Below are 20,490 nucleotides of genomic sequence, written 5' to 3' on the forward strand. Positions count from 1 at the left end.
GCAAGCTGTTTCCTGGATCTACTCGGCAACAGATACCGTGTCTTGTGATTGGCTGACCTTAGATCCTTCAACTTTTGACCTGATAGCTTTCAAATGATGATGATGATGATGATGACCCTTTTGAATCAAGGGAGATTCTCATTTAGGAAAAAGACCGCCCTCTCTTCGATTCCTCCGTCATCTCTCCTCCGTGACTGGAAACCGATAAGTGGTTGAGTGCTCGACAATGTCAATATGGTTATTAGGTGAACGGAGGAGTCTGCCTCTGTCCTCGATTGCTTCCTCCCGTGGGATCTCCTCAGCGAAATCTGCCACACCCCCTTGAATCAGCTGTTGATTTCTCGGAGGAGAAAAGCATGCACACATTTCAAAACAATATGTTAATTGTCCTTTTATCTCTAAAATGAATTATTACCACTTCACACATTCTCATTTCATATACGTGCATTTGTTTCCACGTTTCCTCTCCTCGATTACCTTTGACCTTTTTCATAGGAGGAGAGGACGGAGGACAGAGGAGTTAACAAAACCAATTGAGAATCTCCCAAGAATGGCCCATCCCTTTGCTCAGCAATACAGCAGGCAGCCATTTTACCCCCAGCTCAGTGAGGATTGGACATCAGACAATAATGAATAATTTGACCTTTGCTACGGGCAGTTAATAGCTACACTTCAATTACATATGCATCAAGCTTCTCAGAGTAGGATTGTTGATCTAGGATCAGCTCCCCCGTCCTGCATCTTATTCATTGTGATCTAAAATCAAACCTGATCCCAAATCAGCACTTACTCTGAGACGCTTGATATCTATGGCCCAGGTTGGAAGTAAAAACTGTGTTCTTCCTTGACTGTGAGCCTCGCTTAAGTCTATGAATGTGGGCGAAGAAGGCATTCACTACCAACTTACCACCTCAGTCAGTGTGAACTAAATCACACCTAATGCATTCTAAGTAGGGTTGCAAGCTTTGAGAGGAAGTAGCCTTGTATTCTAATGCCCACATTCACAGTCAGCTTGGTTGGATCTGATTTGTGAGGATTTAAATGTTTGTGGTCTTCTATTATCGCCACACCACACACCATGTGAACAAAGAGAGCTTAGACAGCATTTTCCTATGGAGTCCCATCTCTGCTCTACTGTACACCACACACCAAACCACACACACACCACACCACACCACACACACACAAGGCATGGTTTGAGCATGCACACATTTCATGCACACATTTCATGTACACATTTCATGGTTTGAACACACAGCATTTTCCTATGTAGTCCCATCTCTGCTCTATTGCACACCACACTACACTACACCCACACACAAGGAATGGTTTGAGCACTTGTGCTCCTAAGTTGGAAAATGTAGGCGTACACAAAGAGACATTTAGGAACACAATGAAAACTATGTTAGGTATTAAAGCAGCAATCTGTAGTTGAAACAACAAAGCAATTCCCCGCAACTATTTAGTTAATTAAACGTTAAGTGATGGGGCTGGAGAAATGTAGAGGCACTCAAATTCATAGAAAGAGCTTTGGATGCAAGGACTGACCATCCATGATATCAACATTATAGTTTAAACATTATTTTGAGGATACACTGTGTTTACATTTTACTTTGTTTACAAACATTGGTAAAACAAGGTTATATTTGGCTTCTGTTGGGATACCACAGTTGAACTAAGCTCATTGGGCATTTATGGGTTTATATCATACATTTTTGAGTAAAAAAATGGATGTGGTAACTAGAGGTCGACCGATTTAATCAGAATGGCCGATTTAATTAGGGCAGATTTCAAGTTTTCATAACAATCGGTAATCGGCATGTTTGGACAACGATTATATTGCAATCCACGAGGAGACTGAGTGGCAGGCTGCCACCTGTTTTGTGAGTGCAGGCACAAGGAGCCATGGTAATTGCTATCTAGCATTTACCTTGTTCTGTAAAAAACGAGCAATCTTAACATAATCACTAGTTAACTACACATGTGTTGATGATATTTACTAGTTTAACTAGCTTGTCCAGCGTTGCATGTAATCAATGCGTTGCCTGAAACTGTGTTACTTCTCTTGCGTTCAGTGTAAGCAGGGGCGGCAGGTAGGCTAGTGGTTAGAGCGTTGGACAAGTAACCGGAAGGTTGCAAATCGAATCCCGAGCTGACGAGGTAAAGATCTGTTCGTTCTGCCCCTGAACAAGGCAGTTAACCACTGTTCTAGCCCGTCATTGAAAATAAGAATTTGTTTTTAACTGAGTTGCCTAGTTAAATAAAGGTAAAATAAAAATTAATAAGCAGAGTCCAGTATATGCAGCAGTTTAGGTTGCCTGGCTCGTTGCAAACTGTTGTGAAGACCATTTCTTACGAACAAAAACGTATTAATTTGCCAGAATTTTACATAATTATGAACTTAACATTGAAGGTTGTGCAATGTAACAGCAATATTTAGACTTAGGGTTGCCACCCGTTCGATAAAATACGGAACGGTTCTGTTATTTCACTGAAAGAAATAAACATTTTGTTTTCGAAATGATAGTTTCCGGATTTCACCATATTAATGACCTAAAGCTTGTATCTGTGTGGTTTATTATGTTATAATTAAGTCTATGATTTGATATAAGATAGAGCAGTCTGACTGAGCAGTGGTAGGCAGCAGCAGGCTCGTAAGCATTCATTCAAACTGCACTTTCCTCCGTTTGCCAGCAGCTTTTCACCAATTCTTGCTTCACAGCGCTCGCTGTTTATGACTTCAAGCCTATCGACTCCCGAGATTAGGCAGGCAATACTATAGTGCCTATAAGAACATCCAATAGTCAAAGGTCTATGAAAAACAAATGGTATAGAGAGAAATAGTCCTATAATAACTACAACCTAAAACTTCTTACCTGGAATATTGAAGACTCATGTTAAAAGGAACCACCAGCTTTCATATGTTCTCATGTTCTGAGCAAGGACCTTAAACATTAGCTTTTTTACATGGCACATATTGCACTTTTACTTTCTTTCTCCAACACTGTGTTTTTGCATTATTTAAACCAAATTGAAAATGTTTCATTATTTATTGAGACTAAGTTGATTGATTTATGTATTATATTAAGTTAAAATAAGTGTTCATTGTTCATTCAGTATTGTTGTAATTGTCATTATTACAAATATACAGTATATCACAAAAGTGAGTACACCCTCACATTTTTGTAAATATTTGACTATATCTTTTCATGTGACAACACTGAAGAAATGACACTTTGCTACAAATACAAAGTAGTGAGTGTACAGCTTGTATAACAGTGTAAATTTGCTGTCCCCTCAAAATAACTCAACACACAGCCATAATGTCTAAACCGCTGGCAACAAAAGTGAGTACACCCCTAATGAAAATGTCCAAATTGGGCCCAATTAGCCATTTTCCCTGCCCGGTTCATGTGACTCATTAGTGTTACAAGTCTCAGGTGTGAATGGGGAGCAGGTGTGTTAAATTTTGGTGTCATCGCTCTCACACTCCCTCATACTGATTGGTCACTGGAAGTTCAACATGCACCTCATGGCAAAGAACTCTGTGAGGATCTGAAAAAAAGAATTGTTGCTCTACATAAAGATGGCCTGGGCTATAAGAAGATTGGCAAGACCCTGAAACTGAGCTGCAGCACGGTGGCCAAGACCATAAAGCGGTTTAACTGACAAGTTCCACTCAGAACAGGCCCGCCATGGTCGACCAAAGAAGTTGAGTGCACGTCTCAGCGTCATATTCAGAGGTTGTCTTTGGGAAATAGACGTAATGAGTGCTGCCACATTGCTGCAGAGGTTGAAGGGGTGAGGGGTCAGCCTGTCAGTGCTCAGACCATACGCCGTACACTGCATCAAATTGGTCTGCATGGCTGTTGTCTCAGAAGGAAGCCTCTTCTATAATGATGCACAAGAAAGCCCGCAAACAGTTTGCTGAGACAAGCAGCAGACTAAGACATGGATTACTGGAAGCCATGTCCTGTGGTCTGATGAGACCAAGATAAAACTTTATTGGTTCAGATGGTGTCAAGTGTTGTGTGGCGGCAACCAGGTGAGGAGTACAAAGACCAGTGTGTCTTGCCTACAGTCAAGCATGTGGTGCGAGTGTATGGTCTGGGACTGCCTGTGAGTGCTGCTGGCACTGGGGAGCTACAGTTCATTGAGGGACCATGAATGCCAACATGTACTGTGACATACTGAAGCAGAGCATGATCCCCTCCCTTCGGAGACTGGGCCACAGGGCAGTATTTCCAACATGATAACGACCCCAAAACACACTCCAAGACGACCACTGCCTTGCTAAGAAGCTGAGGGTAAAGGTGATGGACTGCCAAGCATGTCTCCAGACCTAAACCCTATTGAGCATCTGTGGGGCATCCTCAAACGGAAGGTGGAGGAGTGCAAGGTGCTAATACAGGTCGACCGATTATGATTTTTCAACGCCGATACCTATTATTTGAGACAAAAAAGCCACATAACGATAATCGGCCGATTTAAAATAAAAATTAAATAAATAAAAAAAAAAAAAAAAAAATAATGAAAAAAAAATAATAATAATAATAATAATAATAATATAATAATAATAAATACATTTATAAAAATAAATAAATATTTCAAAAAATTATACAAAATTGACCTGAAGAGAGCTGGACCACAGTCTTAAAGAAAACCTTAGTAAACACACTACGCCCGTCATGGATTAAAATCCTGCAGCGCACGCTCAAGGTCCCCCCTGCTCAAGCAGCGCATGTCCAGGACCGTCTGAAGTTTGCCAATGGACCATTCTGGATGATCCAGAGGAGGAATGGGAGAAGTCAGTGGTCTCGATTAGACAAAAATAGAGGCTTTGGTTCTAAAACTCCACTCGCCGTGTCTTGGAGGAAGAAGAGAGGATTGGACATCAGACAATAATAAATAATTTGACCTTCATTACTGGCAATTAATTTGAACTTCACTAATGGCAGTGTGTGATCCACAGGTAGACACCATGAACTACGTGGGSCAGCTGGCAGGCCAGGTGCTGGTGACTGTGAAGGAGCTGTATAAGGGCATCAACCAGGCCACGCTGTCTGGCTGCATCGACGTGGTGGTGGTCAGACAGCCTAACGGGACCTTCCACTGCTCCCCTTTCCATGTACGCTTCGGGAAACTTGGCGTGCTGCGCTCCAAGGAGAAAGTGGTGAGTTTGTGGATAACTGAGGAAGAGAGAATGAGAGGGGTGGGGGTATAGTCAAGCAGAGCTTCCTCAAACTGTAAGCWGAACGCACGTGGCCAAGGATGACCTCACCCCCATATGTTCCAAATGGCACCCTATTTCCTCATACAGTGCACTACTTTTGACTAGGGCCCATAAGACTGGTTAAAAGTGATACAATATATTAGGAATAGTGTGCTATTTGGGATGCATACCTTTTTGCTGTATTCCCCATCTTTGGCAGATGGATGTCGACAACATTTGTCCAGGTCTGTCATGGCAGTTTAGTATGACAGGGTTGCATGTCTTTGCTACCCTCTGTCACATGCATAACTGACATGCAATTAGGGTCCTTTCATATTGCTGTGTGGAGGTGCTTCTGCCTGACACAGATCCAGGTATTAACCTTCCTCCTGAGAGAGGAGAGTGAATAGGGGGGGGGAGACTACCAGGCTAGCTCATCATCCCTGAGACACTGCGMMTGTATCCCAAATGGCACCKTGTTCCCTATTTAGTGRACTACTTTTYACCAGGGCCCATTAGGGCTCTGGTCAAAAGTAGTGCACTAAATAGMGAATAAGATGCCGTTTGGGACGCTGGCAGGAACAGCGCTGTACTGCTTCTGCTACCGTTCGCCTCAGTCACTATGGCAACCCAATTTTAGATTTGCCTCTGCATAGCAAAGAGGAGAGCTGGCCTTTATGCAGTACAGAAAGGAATGTAAAGTAACAGTGTGGAAGGATTGACCCAGCATCAGGTAGTTGATTTGGTGATGGTGCTATCTTTTATAAGATCCTTTTGGAAACTCGTATAGCTACTGCACTGGTTGCATTATTGATGGACAYAAAACATTTCCCCCTCATCGCATATCTCTTGAGTCAAGTGTCTCTTTACGGAAACAGACCATTAATACTCTGTCTGCATCCCAAATAGATGTTTAGCCTGAGCGTCCTCAGCCTGTGTGAAGGTCAGACTWAACTAAGGCGGTATCAGTATCCCTCCTTAGAGCACCTTTATTTAATTTATTTATTTCACCTTTATTTAACCAGGTAGGCCAGTTGGGAACAAGTACTCATTCACAACTGCGACCTGGCCAAGATAAAGCAAAGCAGTGCGACAAAAACACAGAGTTACACATAAACAAACGTACAGTCAATAACACAAAGAAAGGAAAAATCTATGTACAGTGTGTGCAAATGTAGAAGAGTAGGGAGGTAAGGCAATAAATAGGCCCTAGGTGCAAAAATAATGACAATTTAGCATTAATACTGGAGTGATAGATGTGCAGATGATGATGTGCAAGTAGAGATACTGGGGTGCAAGTGGAAAAGTAACAATATGGGGATGAGATAGTTGGGTGTGCTATTTACAGATTGGCTGTGTACAGGTACAGTGATTGGTAAGCTGCTCTGACAGCTGATGCTTAAAGTTAGAGAGGGAGATATAAGACTCCAGCTTCAGAGATTTTTGCAATTCGTTCCAGTAATTGGCAGCAGAGAACTGGAAGGAACGGCGGCCAAAGGAAGTGTTGGCTTTGGGGATGACCAGTGCAATATACCTGCTGGAAGTGCCTGCTATGGGTGGTGTGCTATGGTGACCAGTGCGCTGAGATAAGGCGGGCTTTACCTAGCAAAGACTTATAGAGGACCTGGAGCCAGTGGGTTTGGCGACGGATATGTAGTGAGGGGCAGCCAACGAGAGCATACAGGTCGCAGTGGTGGGTAGTATATGGGGCTTTGGTGACAAAACGGATGGCACTGTGATAGACTACACCCAGTTTGCTGAGTAGAGTGTTGGAGGCTATTTTGTAAATGACATCACCGAAGTCCAGGATCGGTAGGATAGTCAGTTTTACGAGGGTATGTTTAGCAGCATGAGTGAAGGAGGCGTTGTTGCGAAATAGGAAGCCGATTCTAGATTTAATTTTGGATTGGAGATGCTTAATGTGAGTCTGAAAGGAGAGTTTACAGTCTAACCAGACACCTAGGATTTGTAGTTGTCCACATATTCTAAGTCAGAACCGTCCAGAGTAGTGATGTTAGTCGGGCGGAGGGTGTGGGCAGCAATCGGTTGAAGAGCATGCACTTAGTTTTACTAGCATTTTAAAAGCAGTTGGAGGTCACGGAAGGAGTGTTGTATGGCATTGAAGCTAATTTGGAGGGTTGTTAGCACAGTGTCCAAAGAAGGGCCAGATGTATACAGAATGGTGTCATCTGCATGGAGGTGGATCAGAGAATCGCCAGCAGCAAGAGCGTCATCATTGATATATACAGAGAAAAGAGTCGGCCCGAGAATTGAACCCTGTGGCACCCCCATAGAGACTGCCAGAGGTCTGGACAACAGGCCCTCCGATTTGACACACTGAACTCTATCAGAGAAGTAGTTGGTGAACCAGGCGAGGCAGTCATTTGAGAAGCCAAGGCATTGAGTCTGCCGATAAGAATGCGGTGATTGACAGAGTCGAAAGCCTTGACCAGGTCAATGAAGACGGCTGCACAGTACTGTCTTTTATCAATGGCGGTTATGATATTATTTAGGACCTTGAGCGTGGCTGAGATCCACCCATGACCAGCTCGGAAACCAGATTGCATAGTGGAGAAGGTACGGTGGGATTCGAAATGGTCGATCTGTTTATTAACTTGGCCTTCGAAGATTTTAGAAAGGCAGGGCAGGATGGATATAGGTCTATAACAGTTTGGGTCTAGAGTGTCTCCCCCTTTTGAAGAGGGGGATGACCGCGGCAGCTTTCCAATCTTTGGGGATCTCAGACGATACGAAAGAGAGGTTGAACAGGCTAGTAATTGGGGTTGCAACAATTTCGGCGMATAATTTTTTAACAATAGACAGAAGGGCAATTCCTTCTGCACAAACACAGCCGAGGAGGCTGATGAACTCGTGGATACCATTTTTACATCTCTGTGTTCAGTATGAAGGAAGTTAGAGGTAGTTTCGCAAGACAATGCTAACTAGCATTAGTGTAATGACTGTAAGTCTATGGGTATCTGCTAGCATTGGCTCGCGAAACTACTTATAACTTTCTTCATTCTGGACACAGACACATACGCATAGTATCCATGAGTTCATCTGACTCCGGGGAAGTAGATAAAGGGCCTCATTGCCAAAATCCCAACGTATCCCATTAAYCTTAACAGGAAACAGTATGATGCACTGCAGGCAGGTAATCTGTTCGCCCAGTTTGCATTCAGGAACCATAGCATAGTGTTAGCCAAAATAAAAAAAGTTATTTTGAGCATGTAAGCACACCATAATAAAAGTAGGCCTGTGTCCAATATCTAGAGTGGTCTTGCTGAATTAAGCAAGCACACTATAACAATGTGTGGAAACTGTTTGTTTATTAATGCCTTGGTTTATTACTGGACATTATTATAAAGGGTTGTTTTTGAGAATGTTTGACAAATTCAGTCATACCTTCTCATGTGGTTACCAGGTCTCAGTTAAACGTCAGTTCCGCCTAGTAATTCAGTTGCATCTTCCAGTTAGWTGACTTCGGGCTGTATACAGTATATCAAGCATCTTCGAGTAGGAGTGCCCCCCTGTCCATGTAAACTTATGGGCAAAACTGATCCTGAATCAGCACTTCTGGTCTGAGATGCTTGATACAGAGTTCCTCCATAAATCGGTGGCTGACCTTTCCTTTACCGCTGCAGATTGACATTGAGATCAATGGAGAACCAGTAGAGCTGCACATGAAGCTGGGTGACAACGGAGAGGCCTTCTTTGTCCAGGAAACCGAGCAGCATAATGTGAGTTAAAAAAAAAAAAATATTGGTCAACCACTGTTGACACAGCTTATTACTGGCTTGTATCCCAAATGGCACCCTATTCCCCCCAAAAAGCACTTATTTTGACCTAAAGTAGTGCACTGTGTGGAATAAGGTGCCATTGAGGACGCATTCTATAACGTAAACTTGTGACTCATCTCTCTTTTTGTCACCCCGCCCCAGGAGATCGTCCCTGCCCACCTTGTGACTTCGCCCATCCCCACAGAGGAGGCTCTTTGGTGGGGCAGAGAGTCTCGAGCTGGAGGGTCGGGTCTGGAGGGTGGGCTGCAGTCCCCCCAGGGGTGCCTAGAGGACCCGGCCTCCTCCTCCACCCCCCTCCTCCCCCCCAGCACCACAGCAGGGAAAAAGAAGAAGAGACGCAGGAGGAAGCACAAAGCAGATCCCCGGAAGGAGGAGCAGCAGACCCCCACTGCTTGTGTGGAGGAGGTCTGTGAGCTGAGCTCAGACGATGAGCACGGTGGCACACACAACAACAGCAGGTAAATCCATGGAAGTTGGGGTACCTACAAAATGGCACCTTATTCCCTACATAGTGCACTGCTTTTGGCCTATGGGCCCTGGTCAAAAGTAGTGCACTACTGTATGTAGGGAATAGGGTGCCATTTGGGATGTGGTCTAGGTCTGCTTTGCATAGTGTGTAGTGTTAACCCTGCGGTTGATGGTGTGATCTTCTTTACCTCCTCAGGGCCTCTTCGTTCTCTACAGTGAAGGACACAGTGGAAAACAGGCAGCACCCCACCCTCCACTCTCTGGACAGCTACCCTTTCTCTGATGGAGACTGGTCTACCGGCGGCAGCCTCAGGTATGACCCCCTCAGTCAGTCAGTCAGTCAGTCATTAACTTCTTATTCAAATATTTACACAGATCATACAAACAGACAGGATCATTAGAGATTTTTGTTTTCATAGGATTTTGACAAAACCGATACTAGGGCTGGGATTCAATCCAAGGCACGTTGTAGAGCAGCGCACTGGACAACCGTCAATGCACCTTTTAAAGGCGCAATGTCCCTGATGTGACGTTGGCTCAAGCAAAAATGACCAGCGTTGTCGGCTGTCCCGTTTGCTGCTCTGTAACATGCCTTGGTATGAATCCCGGCCCTAGGTAGATTTTAAATTTAAGTGCTACGACAAACGTTTAAAAAATATGCCTGTGGAGCTGTGTATACATGTCCTCTTGTGTTCAAAGTGAATGTATTGGGAGGTTTTTTCTTGATTTCAGCAGATCCTCAAGATCCCTGTCCGAGCCCATGTCTCCAAAGAGCGACTCTGAGCTGATGGTGAAGTCATCAGAGAGCATGCTCAGAGCAGAGTCACACATGCAGTGGTCCTGGGGAGAGTTCCCAGAATCCACCAGGGTAAGGCCTGCGTCTTGCGTCTCATGGCACCCTATTTCCTYATAGTGCGCCACTTTTGAACAGGGCCCATAGGCCACTATTGGGAATAAGGGTGCCATTTGGGAAGTATACACTGTATGTCCTCCATCTCAGAGATGGAAACATGCCAAAAAATGTCATGACATGAAATCCCTATACCCACTGATTTCATATTGGCTCTCTTTGTCCAGGTCTGTAAGAAAGAGCGCTCGGAGCTGACTAAGACAGTAACTATAACTCCATCAGAGAGCACCCACTTCAGGGTCATCCTCAGCTCTGAGGCCATGGGGGTGGAGGCAGGGGGCATCCACACCTCTCTGGACCCTGTGTGTGGACCTGCCATCGTCAAACCAGAACCCCGGACTCCCAAACAAAGTGCCCTCCATAGCTCCAAACACCACCCGCCCGACTCTCTATCTGAAACCCATTCTCCGCCCCAACCTGAACCGTGTCCCCTCAAACCAGAGCCAGGTGCTCTCACAGCAGAGCCCTATCCCACTCCCACCCCCCTTCTGCCCAAGCCTGAGCGTAGGGCTCGTTGGACCTCCACTCCCCCCAGTGTGCTTGGTTCCAGCCGGAGGGACAGTGGCTCTTCTGCCTGTGGGGACCTGGGGGCCATTGGCTCCAAGACTGACTCCCCGTCCAAGAGGAGAGGTACTAATTGTGCAGTGTAAAAGCAACCAAACTTATTTAAGAAACCACATCTAAAGTATGCAGAGATGGTTCATATAGATAGCTTATTGATCAAATATAACACATGACTTAATAAGGCTTCTAGCTTACTTGCTTATGGTAGCACAATGTGCCGGAGGAGGGCATGTCATAGCCCTCTGTTCTCCACGACAGCTGGCATGAACAAAGTCTTCACAGGACCTTTGTCCCCTTTTTGATGTTTTGTGTCCCCTATTTTAAGAACCCCATAGCTTTGTCACTTCAGAATGGTGTGATGGCAACAGAGAGGAAATTACTTATTCATGAGCTCAAACAGTGTTATGGACTAATGTTACACCCAGACAGTGTTATTGACTAACGTTACACCCAGACAGTGTTTGGTAGAGCAGTGTTTTAGAATATAATAACAGGAAGGAAGTGGTTTGCTCTGAGGTCTGGGAAGTTCTTACTTGCCTCTCAGGCTGTGTCTCAAATGGCACCCTATTCTCAATATAATGAACTACTTTTGACCAGGACCCATAGGGCTCTGGTAAAAAAAAGTAGTGCACTATAATAGGCAATAGGGTGCCATTTAGGATGCACCCTACGTCTGAATGGGGCTTTACAGAATGCTCAGATTTCTCAGAAGTGAAAAAGGTGAACAACAGTATTTGTGAATGGTTTATAAGAATGTAAACGGTTTATGTGAACGTTTATGGTTTTTGTGAATGTTGATGGTTTCTCTGTGACGAAGGTGTGAGAAAGAGGAGTCAACACCAGGGTCCTGAGGATATTTACCTGGATGACCTGAACGCTATGGAGCCTGATATTGTTGCACGCTACTTAGGTCCCAAGAGGTACCTCATCATGTCTTTCATCGCATGTATTGTAGCCATATTCCCTTTATAGTGCACTACTTTTGACGAGGGCCTGTATTGTGTTGTAGTGACTGACCAGTCTGTGGTTATGTCTGTGTGTTGCAGTGAGTCCGAGGCGGTCCCTAAGCACTGGGTAGAGGTGGGCCGGCGCGATGGGTCCCAGTCTCCCCAGTCTGTGGGCAGTGCAGCGGCCGACAGCGGGACCGATTGTCTGTCTGACTCGGCTGGGGATCTACCAGATGTCACCCTGTCTCTCTGTGGAGGGGTCGGAGAGAACTCTGAAATCTCCAAAGGTAAGGTTACCTACTCTGTGTAAGTGTTATATTATAGTGACTAGTGCTGTTTCCCAAATTGCACCATATTCCCTAGTATAATGCACTGCATTTGACCAGGACCTGTAGGGAATAGGTTCCATTTGGGATGTAGCCTAGGACCTTGATAAGTACGCAAATAATAAACTAGTACACTATTACTCACAAATGCCACAAATAATAATATGACTTATGATAATAGTGCTTTGATTTATTTTTTTTATTGCAGAGAAATTCATGGAGCACATCATCACATATCACGAATTTGCTGAAAATCCAGCAATCATCGACAATCCCAATTTGGTGGTTAGAATTTCAAACCGGTGAGTCGTTACAGCTGTCATACTCATACTAATTAATCTTACTACATTGTACTAATTCTTAGACTATGACATTTTGAACAGAAGATCACAATTAGATTTCCTTGAACTTGAAACTTATCACAATTATTTTTATTACACACATACAATATACTTTATATGGACTTAGTGTACAAAACATTAAGAACACCTGCTCTTTCCATGACATAGACTGACCCGGTGAATCCAGGTGAAAGCTATTGATGTCACTAGTTAAATCCACTTCAATCAGTGCAGATGAAGGGGAGGAGACAGGTTAAAGAAAGATTTGTAAGCCTTGAGGTAATTCAGACATGGATTGTGTATGTGTGCCATTCAGAGGGTGAATGGGCAAGACAAAAGATTTGTGCTTTTGAATGGGGTATGGTAGTAGTTGCCAGGCGCACTGGTTTGAGTGTGGCAAGAACTGCAACGCTGCTGGGTTTTTTACACTCGAAAGTTTCCCGTGTGTATCAAGAATGGTCCACCACCCAAAGGACATCCAGCCAATCTGACACAACTGTGGGAAGCATTGGAGTCAACATGGGCCAGCATCCCTTTGGAACGCTATCGACACCTTGTAGTCCTTGCCCCGACGAATAGAGGCCGTTCTGAGAGAAAAAGGGGGTGCAACTCAATATATATATATATATAAATAAATGCAACATGCGACAATTTCAAAGGTTTTCTGAGATTACAGTTCATATGAGGAAATCAGTCAATTGAAATAAATTCATTAGGCCCTAATCTATTGATTTCACATGACTAGGAATACAGATATGCATCTATTGATCACAGATACCTTAACAAAAAAATGGGCCTTACAATGGGCCTCAGGATCTCGTCACGGTATTTCTGTGCATTCAAATTGCCATCGATAAAATGCAATTGTGTTCGTTGTCCGTAGCTTATGCCTGCCAATACCATAACCCCACCGCTACCATGGGGTACTCTGATCACAACGTTGACATCAGCAAACCGCTCGCCCACCGGGCGCCATACACGTGGTCTGCAGTTGTAAGGCCGGTTGGACTTACTGCCAAATTCTCTAAAATGACATTGGAGGTGGCTTATGGTAGAGAAGTGAATGTTCAATTCTCTGGCAAAAGCTCTGGTGGACATTCCGGCAGTCAGCATGCCAATAGCACGCTCTTTCAAAACTTGAAACATTTGTGGCATTGTGTGTAGTAACAAAACTGCCCATTTTAGTGGCCTTTTATTGCCCCCAGCACAAGGTACACCTGTGTAATGATCATGATGTTTAATCAGCTTCTTGATATGCCACACCTGTCAGGTGAATGAATTATTTTATCAAAGGAGAAATGCTCACTAACAGTGATGTAAACAAATTTGTGCACGAAATCTGAGAGAAATAAGCTTTCTGTGCGTATGGAACATTTCTGGGATCTTTGAAACATGGGACCAACACTTTACATGTTGCCTTGCATTTATATTTGTGTTCAGTGTGTATATTTACACACTGAACAAAGCTGTCATCAAGGCAATAGGTGGCTACTTTGAATAATCTCAGATATAAAATATATTTAGATTTGAACACCTTTTTGCTTACTACATGATTCCATATGTGTTATTTCATAGTTTTGATGTTTCACTATTATTCTACAATGTAGAAAACAGTAAAAAAATTAAGACAAACCCTTGAGTGAGTAGGTGTGTCCAAACTTGTGACTGGTACTGTACTGTTTGATAATTTTTTCTATTTATATATATTTTTTACAGATATTACAACTGGACATTGGCAGCTCCGTTGATACTGAGTATGCAAGCTTTCCAGAAGAACCTGCCCAAGGTAGATCACACATTATGCATTATAAATGTATGTTATAACTTCAACATTCTGTGCGCGTACTCATAAATACTTAATCTCAGGCCACAGAAGAGGCGTGGGTGAAGGAGAAGATGCCTAAGAAGTCTGGCCGCTGGTGGTTCTGGAGGAAGAGCAGCGTCAAACAGGTAGGAAATGCATCCCAAATGGCACCCTATTCCCTATATAGTGCACTGCTTTTGATTAGGGGCTCTGATCAAAATGAGCGCACTACATAGGGAATAGGGTGCCAGTTGGGACGCACAACAGGGTGTTCTTGCAGTACGCTATAGGTCCACTGGTATTGCTACTCTGTAGTACTCATAGTGAAATCGACCCTAGCTGAACTACTTTCTGGATACTAATGCTTCGTCAACTTGAACAGATGGTCCATGGTGTTCACCCTCTTTTTCGTCATGCCTCTCTTTGCGTGGGCAGGAAATAGTTCCCATGTGAATCGCATTGGATTTGTTTTAATTTCCATTGTAAATGAGCCTAAGCAAGTCAGAGTGAGGAGAACCATGTGCTCATTGTACTGCATGACTATAGGAATGAGTTGTTCATGTAAAAATTAGCAGTAATTACACTATAAATCAATGAATAAATACTCTGTCATATCAAATCAATGTTGACATGATAATCCGTTATGGAGTAATTAATGTTGTCTGCTCCTCTCGCCAGTCTTCAGAGGCCAAGATGGACAGACAGGAGTCCCTGTCAGAGACACACAGAGACACAGAGAGCCCTGTCTTTGATCAACAGAGTCCAGCAGTCCCACAGTGAGTCAGCCCAGCACCACCCTGTCTGTCCCCCACCACCAGCCCTGGCATTGTTTCACAAGGGGAAGCCCAATTAGTCACACACTGATGTCACCCTCCTCACCCATATTCTTGACACCAACAAATGACAAACTGGATTAGCTCTGGGAAAACAGTGACTCATAGGAAGTGCCCCTGAGAACATGCATGAGGCACTCGGTTTAGAAGTCTCATCAGCATTTTGTCTTTCAGTAGTAAATGAAGCTGAATGACAATTCAGACTGTTGGGATACTGCCCTCTAGTGGCAACATATACAAGTTCTGGGTGTTTATTTTGACTAACTACTCACTCATCTTTACTCATCTTAGTTTAAACGTATACTGTTTTTAGGAAGTCTGATGTTGAAATGAGGTTGTTATTTGGAATGCAGGCAGAAAGCAGCAGCAGACTCCTCCAGTGATGAAGAATCTAAAGAGCTGAATGCACTGGCACCTACTGAGCGTGTGCAGACAGAGGTTTCAGCACCAACCGGATCCCACTCCTACAAGAAGTCTCTCCGCCTCTCATCTGACCAGATAGTAAGAGCCATGTTCATAACTTATGAAGTTATATTACCACAGAGTTGGACAGAGTACACATCGCTACATCCTTGCCATAATGGCTTCTCTGACAGCACGGGCAGCGCCATTGAAGGCTTTTGGGGGCAAGTGCACCCTCTCTCCTAATCTGTATATTGGCACCTGTCAATAACCAGCATATATTTGGAAAACCACTTGCTGTCACTCTCTCACGCACCACTTCATCTCTGTCTTCTCATAGGTGAGTCTGAAGCTGAGGGAGGGGCCTAATGACGTCACCTTCAGCATCACCACTCAGTACCAGGGCACGTGTCGCTGCGAGGGCACCATCTACCTGTGGAACTGGGATGACAAAGTCATTATCTCCGACATCGACGGCACCATCACCAAGTAAAGTGGCATTCAATGCTGTTGAATACTTTCGCTCAACAGAAAAATGGTACAAACATGAACCACGGACAACCAAAACGAAACAGGTCGGGTTTTAAAATGGGTTCTGAAAGGCATACAAGTGGGTGCCTACTGAGTGCCGTCCAAGCAAACTCGAGTAGGGTCTTAACCATAGAGATAGAGAACAAATTTTTACATCTGTGCCATTCTATCATCTGGGACAGCATGGCCAGTGCCATTGAGGCTAGAACCCATAGGAATCCCCACCCAGTTGACTACTTTAAAATGGCGGAAGCCTTCAATGGCTCTGCCCATGCTAAAATGGCTTTTTGGCCACTAGAGGTCTCCATCATTCTCTATGGTCTTAACACACCAACCATGGACGCCCACTAGAGTTTCCCAGTAACAGACAAGCTAAAAGAAAAGTAAACCCACACCAACTTGGGTATGGGACTGAAAATAAATGTGTAGCCAAATAACCAAACAGGGGAGACACAAGATAAAAGGCTTTGTTTATCAGCTTAAAGAGGATGAGCTAAAAAAAGAGGTGCAGCTCTTCCAACATCCCTCATGATATCTGAAGCACTGGACCAACAGCTTTTAAATAGCAGCTGTGCCAGCACAGGTGAAACCTCTTCTGACTCACGAGGATGACAAGTGCAACCCATCCTGACCAATGAGTAGGATTCCAATCAGAGCGTGCCACACCCACACAGAACCATCCTCGAAATTGACTTTGAGAGAAAAACCAAAAGCCTGTAACATCACTCAATGTCAACTCCTACTGTCTGAGGCTGTGTCCCAAATGGCACCCTTATTCCCCTCTTAGTGCACCATAGGGCCCTGGTCAGAACTAGTGCACTATATAGGAAGTTGGATTAAGGTCCTCTCCTGATCTTTTAATCTCACAGTTTGTTTGTTTGATACTGGAGGTCTGTCTGGTAATCAGATCATGGTTAAACTTAATTAATCAGTTCTTAAGTTATTATTATAATCCTCTAAGGCATTCACGCTAGCTAATTCCTCCAGGTGAAGCTAGTTTTGAAGCCTGACAAAATGCTTATTTTCTTAGGTCAGATGTGTTTGGCCAAATCCTCCCTCAGCTTGGGAAAGACTGGACTCATCAAGGCATCGCTAAGCTCTACCACTCAGTGCATGAGTAAGTAGGCCCCAGGCCAGTGGCTGTATGTGTGAAGTGTCTCAGCGAGAGTACTGATCTAGGATTAGGGCCTCTATTCAATCTGTATCGCGGAAGTTCAGCGTTCTAAAATAAATATGTAAAGGCAATGTTCCCTCGTTAGCGGTGACTGCATTCAAGTTAAACGCTGTGTATATCGGAAATTACTTTTACATTTCTTTTGCGCAATCTGTAACGCTTCAGCGATCCAGACTGAATATTGCCTGTTCTTATTTATTATCTAAAAGGCAAAACTGATCCTAAATCAGCTCTCCTACTCTGAAGCATTTGATACATACAGAGCTACCGTTTCCGACATTCACCACTTATGCATGACTATTCACATTCTTGTTCCACATAAAGAAATTCTAGTCGCTCAACAATTAGAGTGAGTGGCTAGGATAATGATCCAATGTAGGCTCTATATGCATGTTGAGGTTGCAGTGACTACAGTACGCATGTCTACTGTCTTCAGGAATGGCTACAAGTTCCTGTACTGTTCGGCGCGGGCCATCGGGATGGCCGACATGACCAGAGGTTACCTGCACTGGGTGAACGACCGGGGTACCATCCTGCCTCAAGGACCCCTCATGCTCTCCCCTAGTAGCCTCTTCTCTGCCTTTCATAGGTAAAACTGACCTTTCCGTTCTCATTTGGTCAGTCTGTTTATTATTGTAATACAGTCATATGGTTTAGTATGAAGATGTGTAGAAACTGCTTCTCCAGTAGAAATGCACAATTAGGGCAATTGAAATAGGTGATGTCATGGCGACGTTGGCTAGCTAAGTTCATGCGCAGAAACACGTCATCGGGTCTAACGGTTGTCTAGCGCCGAACTGCGCATGTGCAGGCCGTCATATCAAAGGCACTCCTTAGATATAAAGTTGTTTTTGGCTAAAATGAAAATGAGGGAGGGYGGGGGGGGGGGTCGGTCAATGTAAACAGTCCAGGTGGCCATTTGATTAATTGTTCAGCATCTTATGGCTTGGGGGTGGAAGCTGTTGGGCATCTGGGTTTAAAAACTCTGATACAGTTATGATGGTGTTGCAAAATGGATTGATTTAAACATTGTAATAGTCTTGTAGTATGCTTACATTTCGAGCATTTTATTTTTCTTTAAACTTCTATAAGGGAGGTAATTGAAAAGAAGCCAGAGAAGTTCAAGATTGAATGCCTCACAGACATCAAGAACCTCTTCTACCCGAACACACATCCCTTCTATGCAGCCTTTGGAAACCGAACAAATGTAAGCTTTGTTTTATCTTGTAATTATATACCTAATTTTGAATATAAGAACAGGGAGACTGTTAAGATGACTCTTCTATTTTMGGCTCAGGATGTGTTTGCCTACAAGCAAGTGGGTGTCCCTGTGTGTCGGATATTCACAGTCAATCCCAAAGGAGAGCTCATCCTAGAGCAATCAAAAGGCAATAAAACATCGTAAGTAGCTACTTTGCAGGTCTGTTTATCTGTCTGTGTCAGTAGTGTGGGTTTCTTTGGAAGTATTTGGGCCGGAATTCGGCTCAGGCGTGATTTACCTTCAAAGTCAAGTGCAGTGCGTTTGTCGACCATGTGCTTTTGAATCCCGACCTTGGTCAGTAAGTAACTGTTATCTAACCCCTTGCCTGTCTCAATGTAGGTACGGCCGACTGAGTGAACTGGTAGAGCACGTTTTTCCTTTACGCAGTAAGGAGCAGAGCGCCACCTTCAGTTTCCCAGAATTCAGTTCTTTCTGCTTCTGGAGACAGCCAATTGATGAAGTCTGTCTTGAGGAGCTGCTCTGAGACAACCAATCGCTGAAGTCGGTCTTCAGGAGCTGCCCTGATTCTGATTGGACAATTCCCACAGTTGTGGTATTATTTTCAGGTATTACGGTAGTAATTAATAGACACTTTGGTACGGTAGATAAACTTTGTGTTTTTTGAACAAAAAAAAAAATCACTTGAAATCAACCTCAAATTGGCGTAGGCAATATTGTGTGTTGCGTAATAATTTCATGGCTCTTTCCGTTATGATTGCTTGCACTGCCTTAGTATACAGTCATCAAAGCTGATATTATGTGTCTACTGATGCTGATGCTTACTCAATTGTTTAGTGCTCCCTAGGTACAAAAGCACTCGTTGTGAAGATATCAATAAGAACTGCCTCACATAATACATGTAGGCATGCATTCTAACAGACTGTACAGCCTTACAATGTGAAGAGAAAGAAGGCCGGCTTAGTTGTAAGGTTAGTTGATTATTTGGCTTGAGTGATAATGCTGACTCTTCACTTCTCATTTGGTTCAGTCTGCTTCTAAGTATAACAGTTATATTGTTGCAATATGGTTAGATGTTAATTTGGAGAATCACGCTGCTTGGAAAGGCCTTAACGTACACAGTGCATGCTAAGCTTTAACTGAGATTTTTCTCTGAGCTGCCAGTGGAACTGGCACAAGTCTTAATAGGTAGAGATTTAATATATCTGAGCTGGCTCAAGGTTTAAGACATACGGACAGGTAGCTGTAGTGAGGTTAAAGGTGAAGGAAGCACTTTCTAAAGTGTAGATGATGCTCACACACACACACACACACACAGCACGGGAGATTTTGGACGGAGACAGACTCATTTGCACTGAAAGCACAATTACAGTATTATGTTGGAACTTTTAGCAGACATTTTATGGGTTACCTTTACAATGTTTATGAAATGAATTCTTCTTTATTGGATATATTTCTGTTATGGCTTGGGTTAGTCTTGTATATTTGGAACTAGATTTAGATTTGGCATCCTCATTTGGCTGTTGTATGTGATGGTGTTGCAGAGTTCCTCAATAACCATGTCATTCTTTCTATGAAAGAGCTATTGTGTGTGTGTGTGGAGAGTATACACATCCTAACACTCTGGTATTTGTAGTTATTTTCAGCACCTGCTTGGATCGTGATCAGTGTATCTGTTAAGAGATTCATTTCACAGTTCTCACTCTTTCCAATCTCAAAATGCCTTTTTGCGCGTCACCATGTACATTGAAGTGTGTGTTTTGGGATATGAATTGTTACCACAAGAATAAATACATTCGAAGATTCCATGCAGATGTTTGGTGTAATGAGGGTGTGCGTTTTGGAACAGCTCTCCATGGTGCCAACAATCTCGCTAAACAGCTCTGTTAAAAACACAGCGTGACATTTTGCTCAGAGACCTTCATCAGATAAATGTTTTAGAATGGAGAGTGTTGCACC

The 20,490-nt window shown here is 43.6% G+C and overlaps 1 protein-coding gene across 3 annotated transcripts in view; it reads left to right on the plus strand.

Moving 5' to 3' along the window:
- The window catches only part of LOC112080388 (phosphatidate phosphatase LPIN2), a 51,000-nt gene extending 30,663 nt beyond the window's left edge, over positions 1–20,337 (plus strand). The window contains exons 2-20 of one of the 3 annotated variants that reach the window (XM_070442536.1): positions 4,973–5,173; positions 8,857–8,952; positions 9,154–9,470; positions 9,677–9,793; positions 10,213–10,348; positions 10,558–11,020; positions 11,772–11,874; positions 12,001–12,188; positions 12,436–12,529; positions 14,285–14,354; positions 14,435–14,518; positions 15,051–15,148; positions 15,559–15,706; positions 15,948–16,096; positions 17,169–17,255; positions 17,749–17,901; positions 18,405–18,519; positions 18,610–18,713; positions 18,913–20,337. In XM_070442536.1, coding sequence (XP_070298637.1) covers positions 4,982–5,173; positions 8,857–8,952; positions 9,154–9,470; positions 9,677–9,793; positions 10,213–10,348; positions 10,558–11,020; positions 11,772–11,874; positions 12,001–12,188; positions 12,436–12,529; positions 14,285–14,354; positions 14,435–14,518; positions 15,051–15,148; positions 15,559–15,706; positions 15,948–16,096; positions 17,169–17,255; positions 17,749–17,901; positions 18,405–18,519; positions 18,610–18,713; positions 18,913–19,057 — 2,859 coding nt within the window. In that variant the 5' untranslated portion in view covers positions 4,973–4,981 and the 3' untranslated portion in view covers positions 19,058–20,337. The remainder of the gene's footprint in view (positions 1–4,972; positions 5,174–8,856; positions 8,953–9,153; positions 9,471–9,676; positions 9,794–10,212; positions 10,349–10,557; positions 11,021–11,771; positions 11,875–12,000; positions 12,189–12,435; positions 12,530–14,284; positions 14,355–14,434; positions 14,519–15,050; positions 15,149–15,558; positions 15,707–15,947; positions 16,097–17,168; positions 17,256–17,748; positions 17,902–18,404; positions 18,520–18,609; positions 18,714–18,912) is intronic. The other 2 variants (XM_024146123.2, XM_070442537.1) reach the window with 2 other exon arrangements.
- The last annotated feature ends 153 nt before the right edge of the window (positions 20,338–20,490 follow it).

Source organism: Salvelinus sp. IW2-2015, unplaced genomic scaffold (assembly GCF_002910315.2).
Source record: "Salvelinus sp. IW2-2015 unplaced genomic scaffold, ASM291031v2 Un_scaffold16303, whole genome shotgun sequence".
NCBI classification, from domain to species: domain Eukaryota; kingdom Metazoa; phylum Chordata; class Actinopteri; order Salmoniformes; family Salmonidae; genus Salvelinus; species Salvelinus sp. IW2-2015.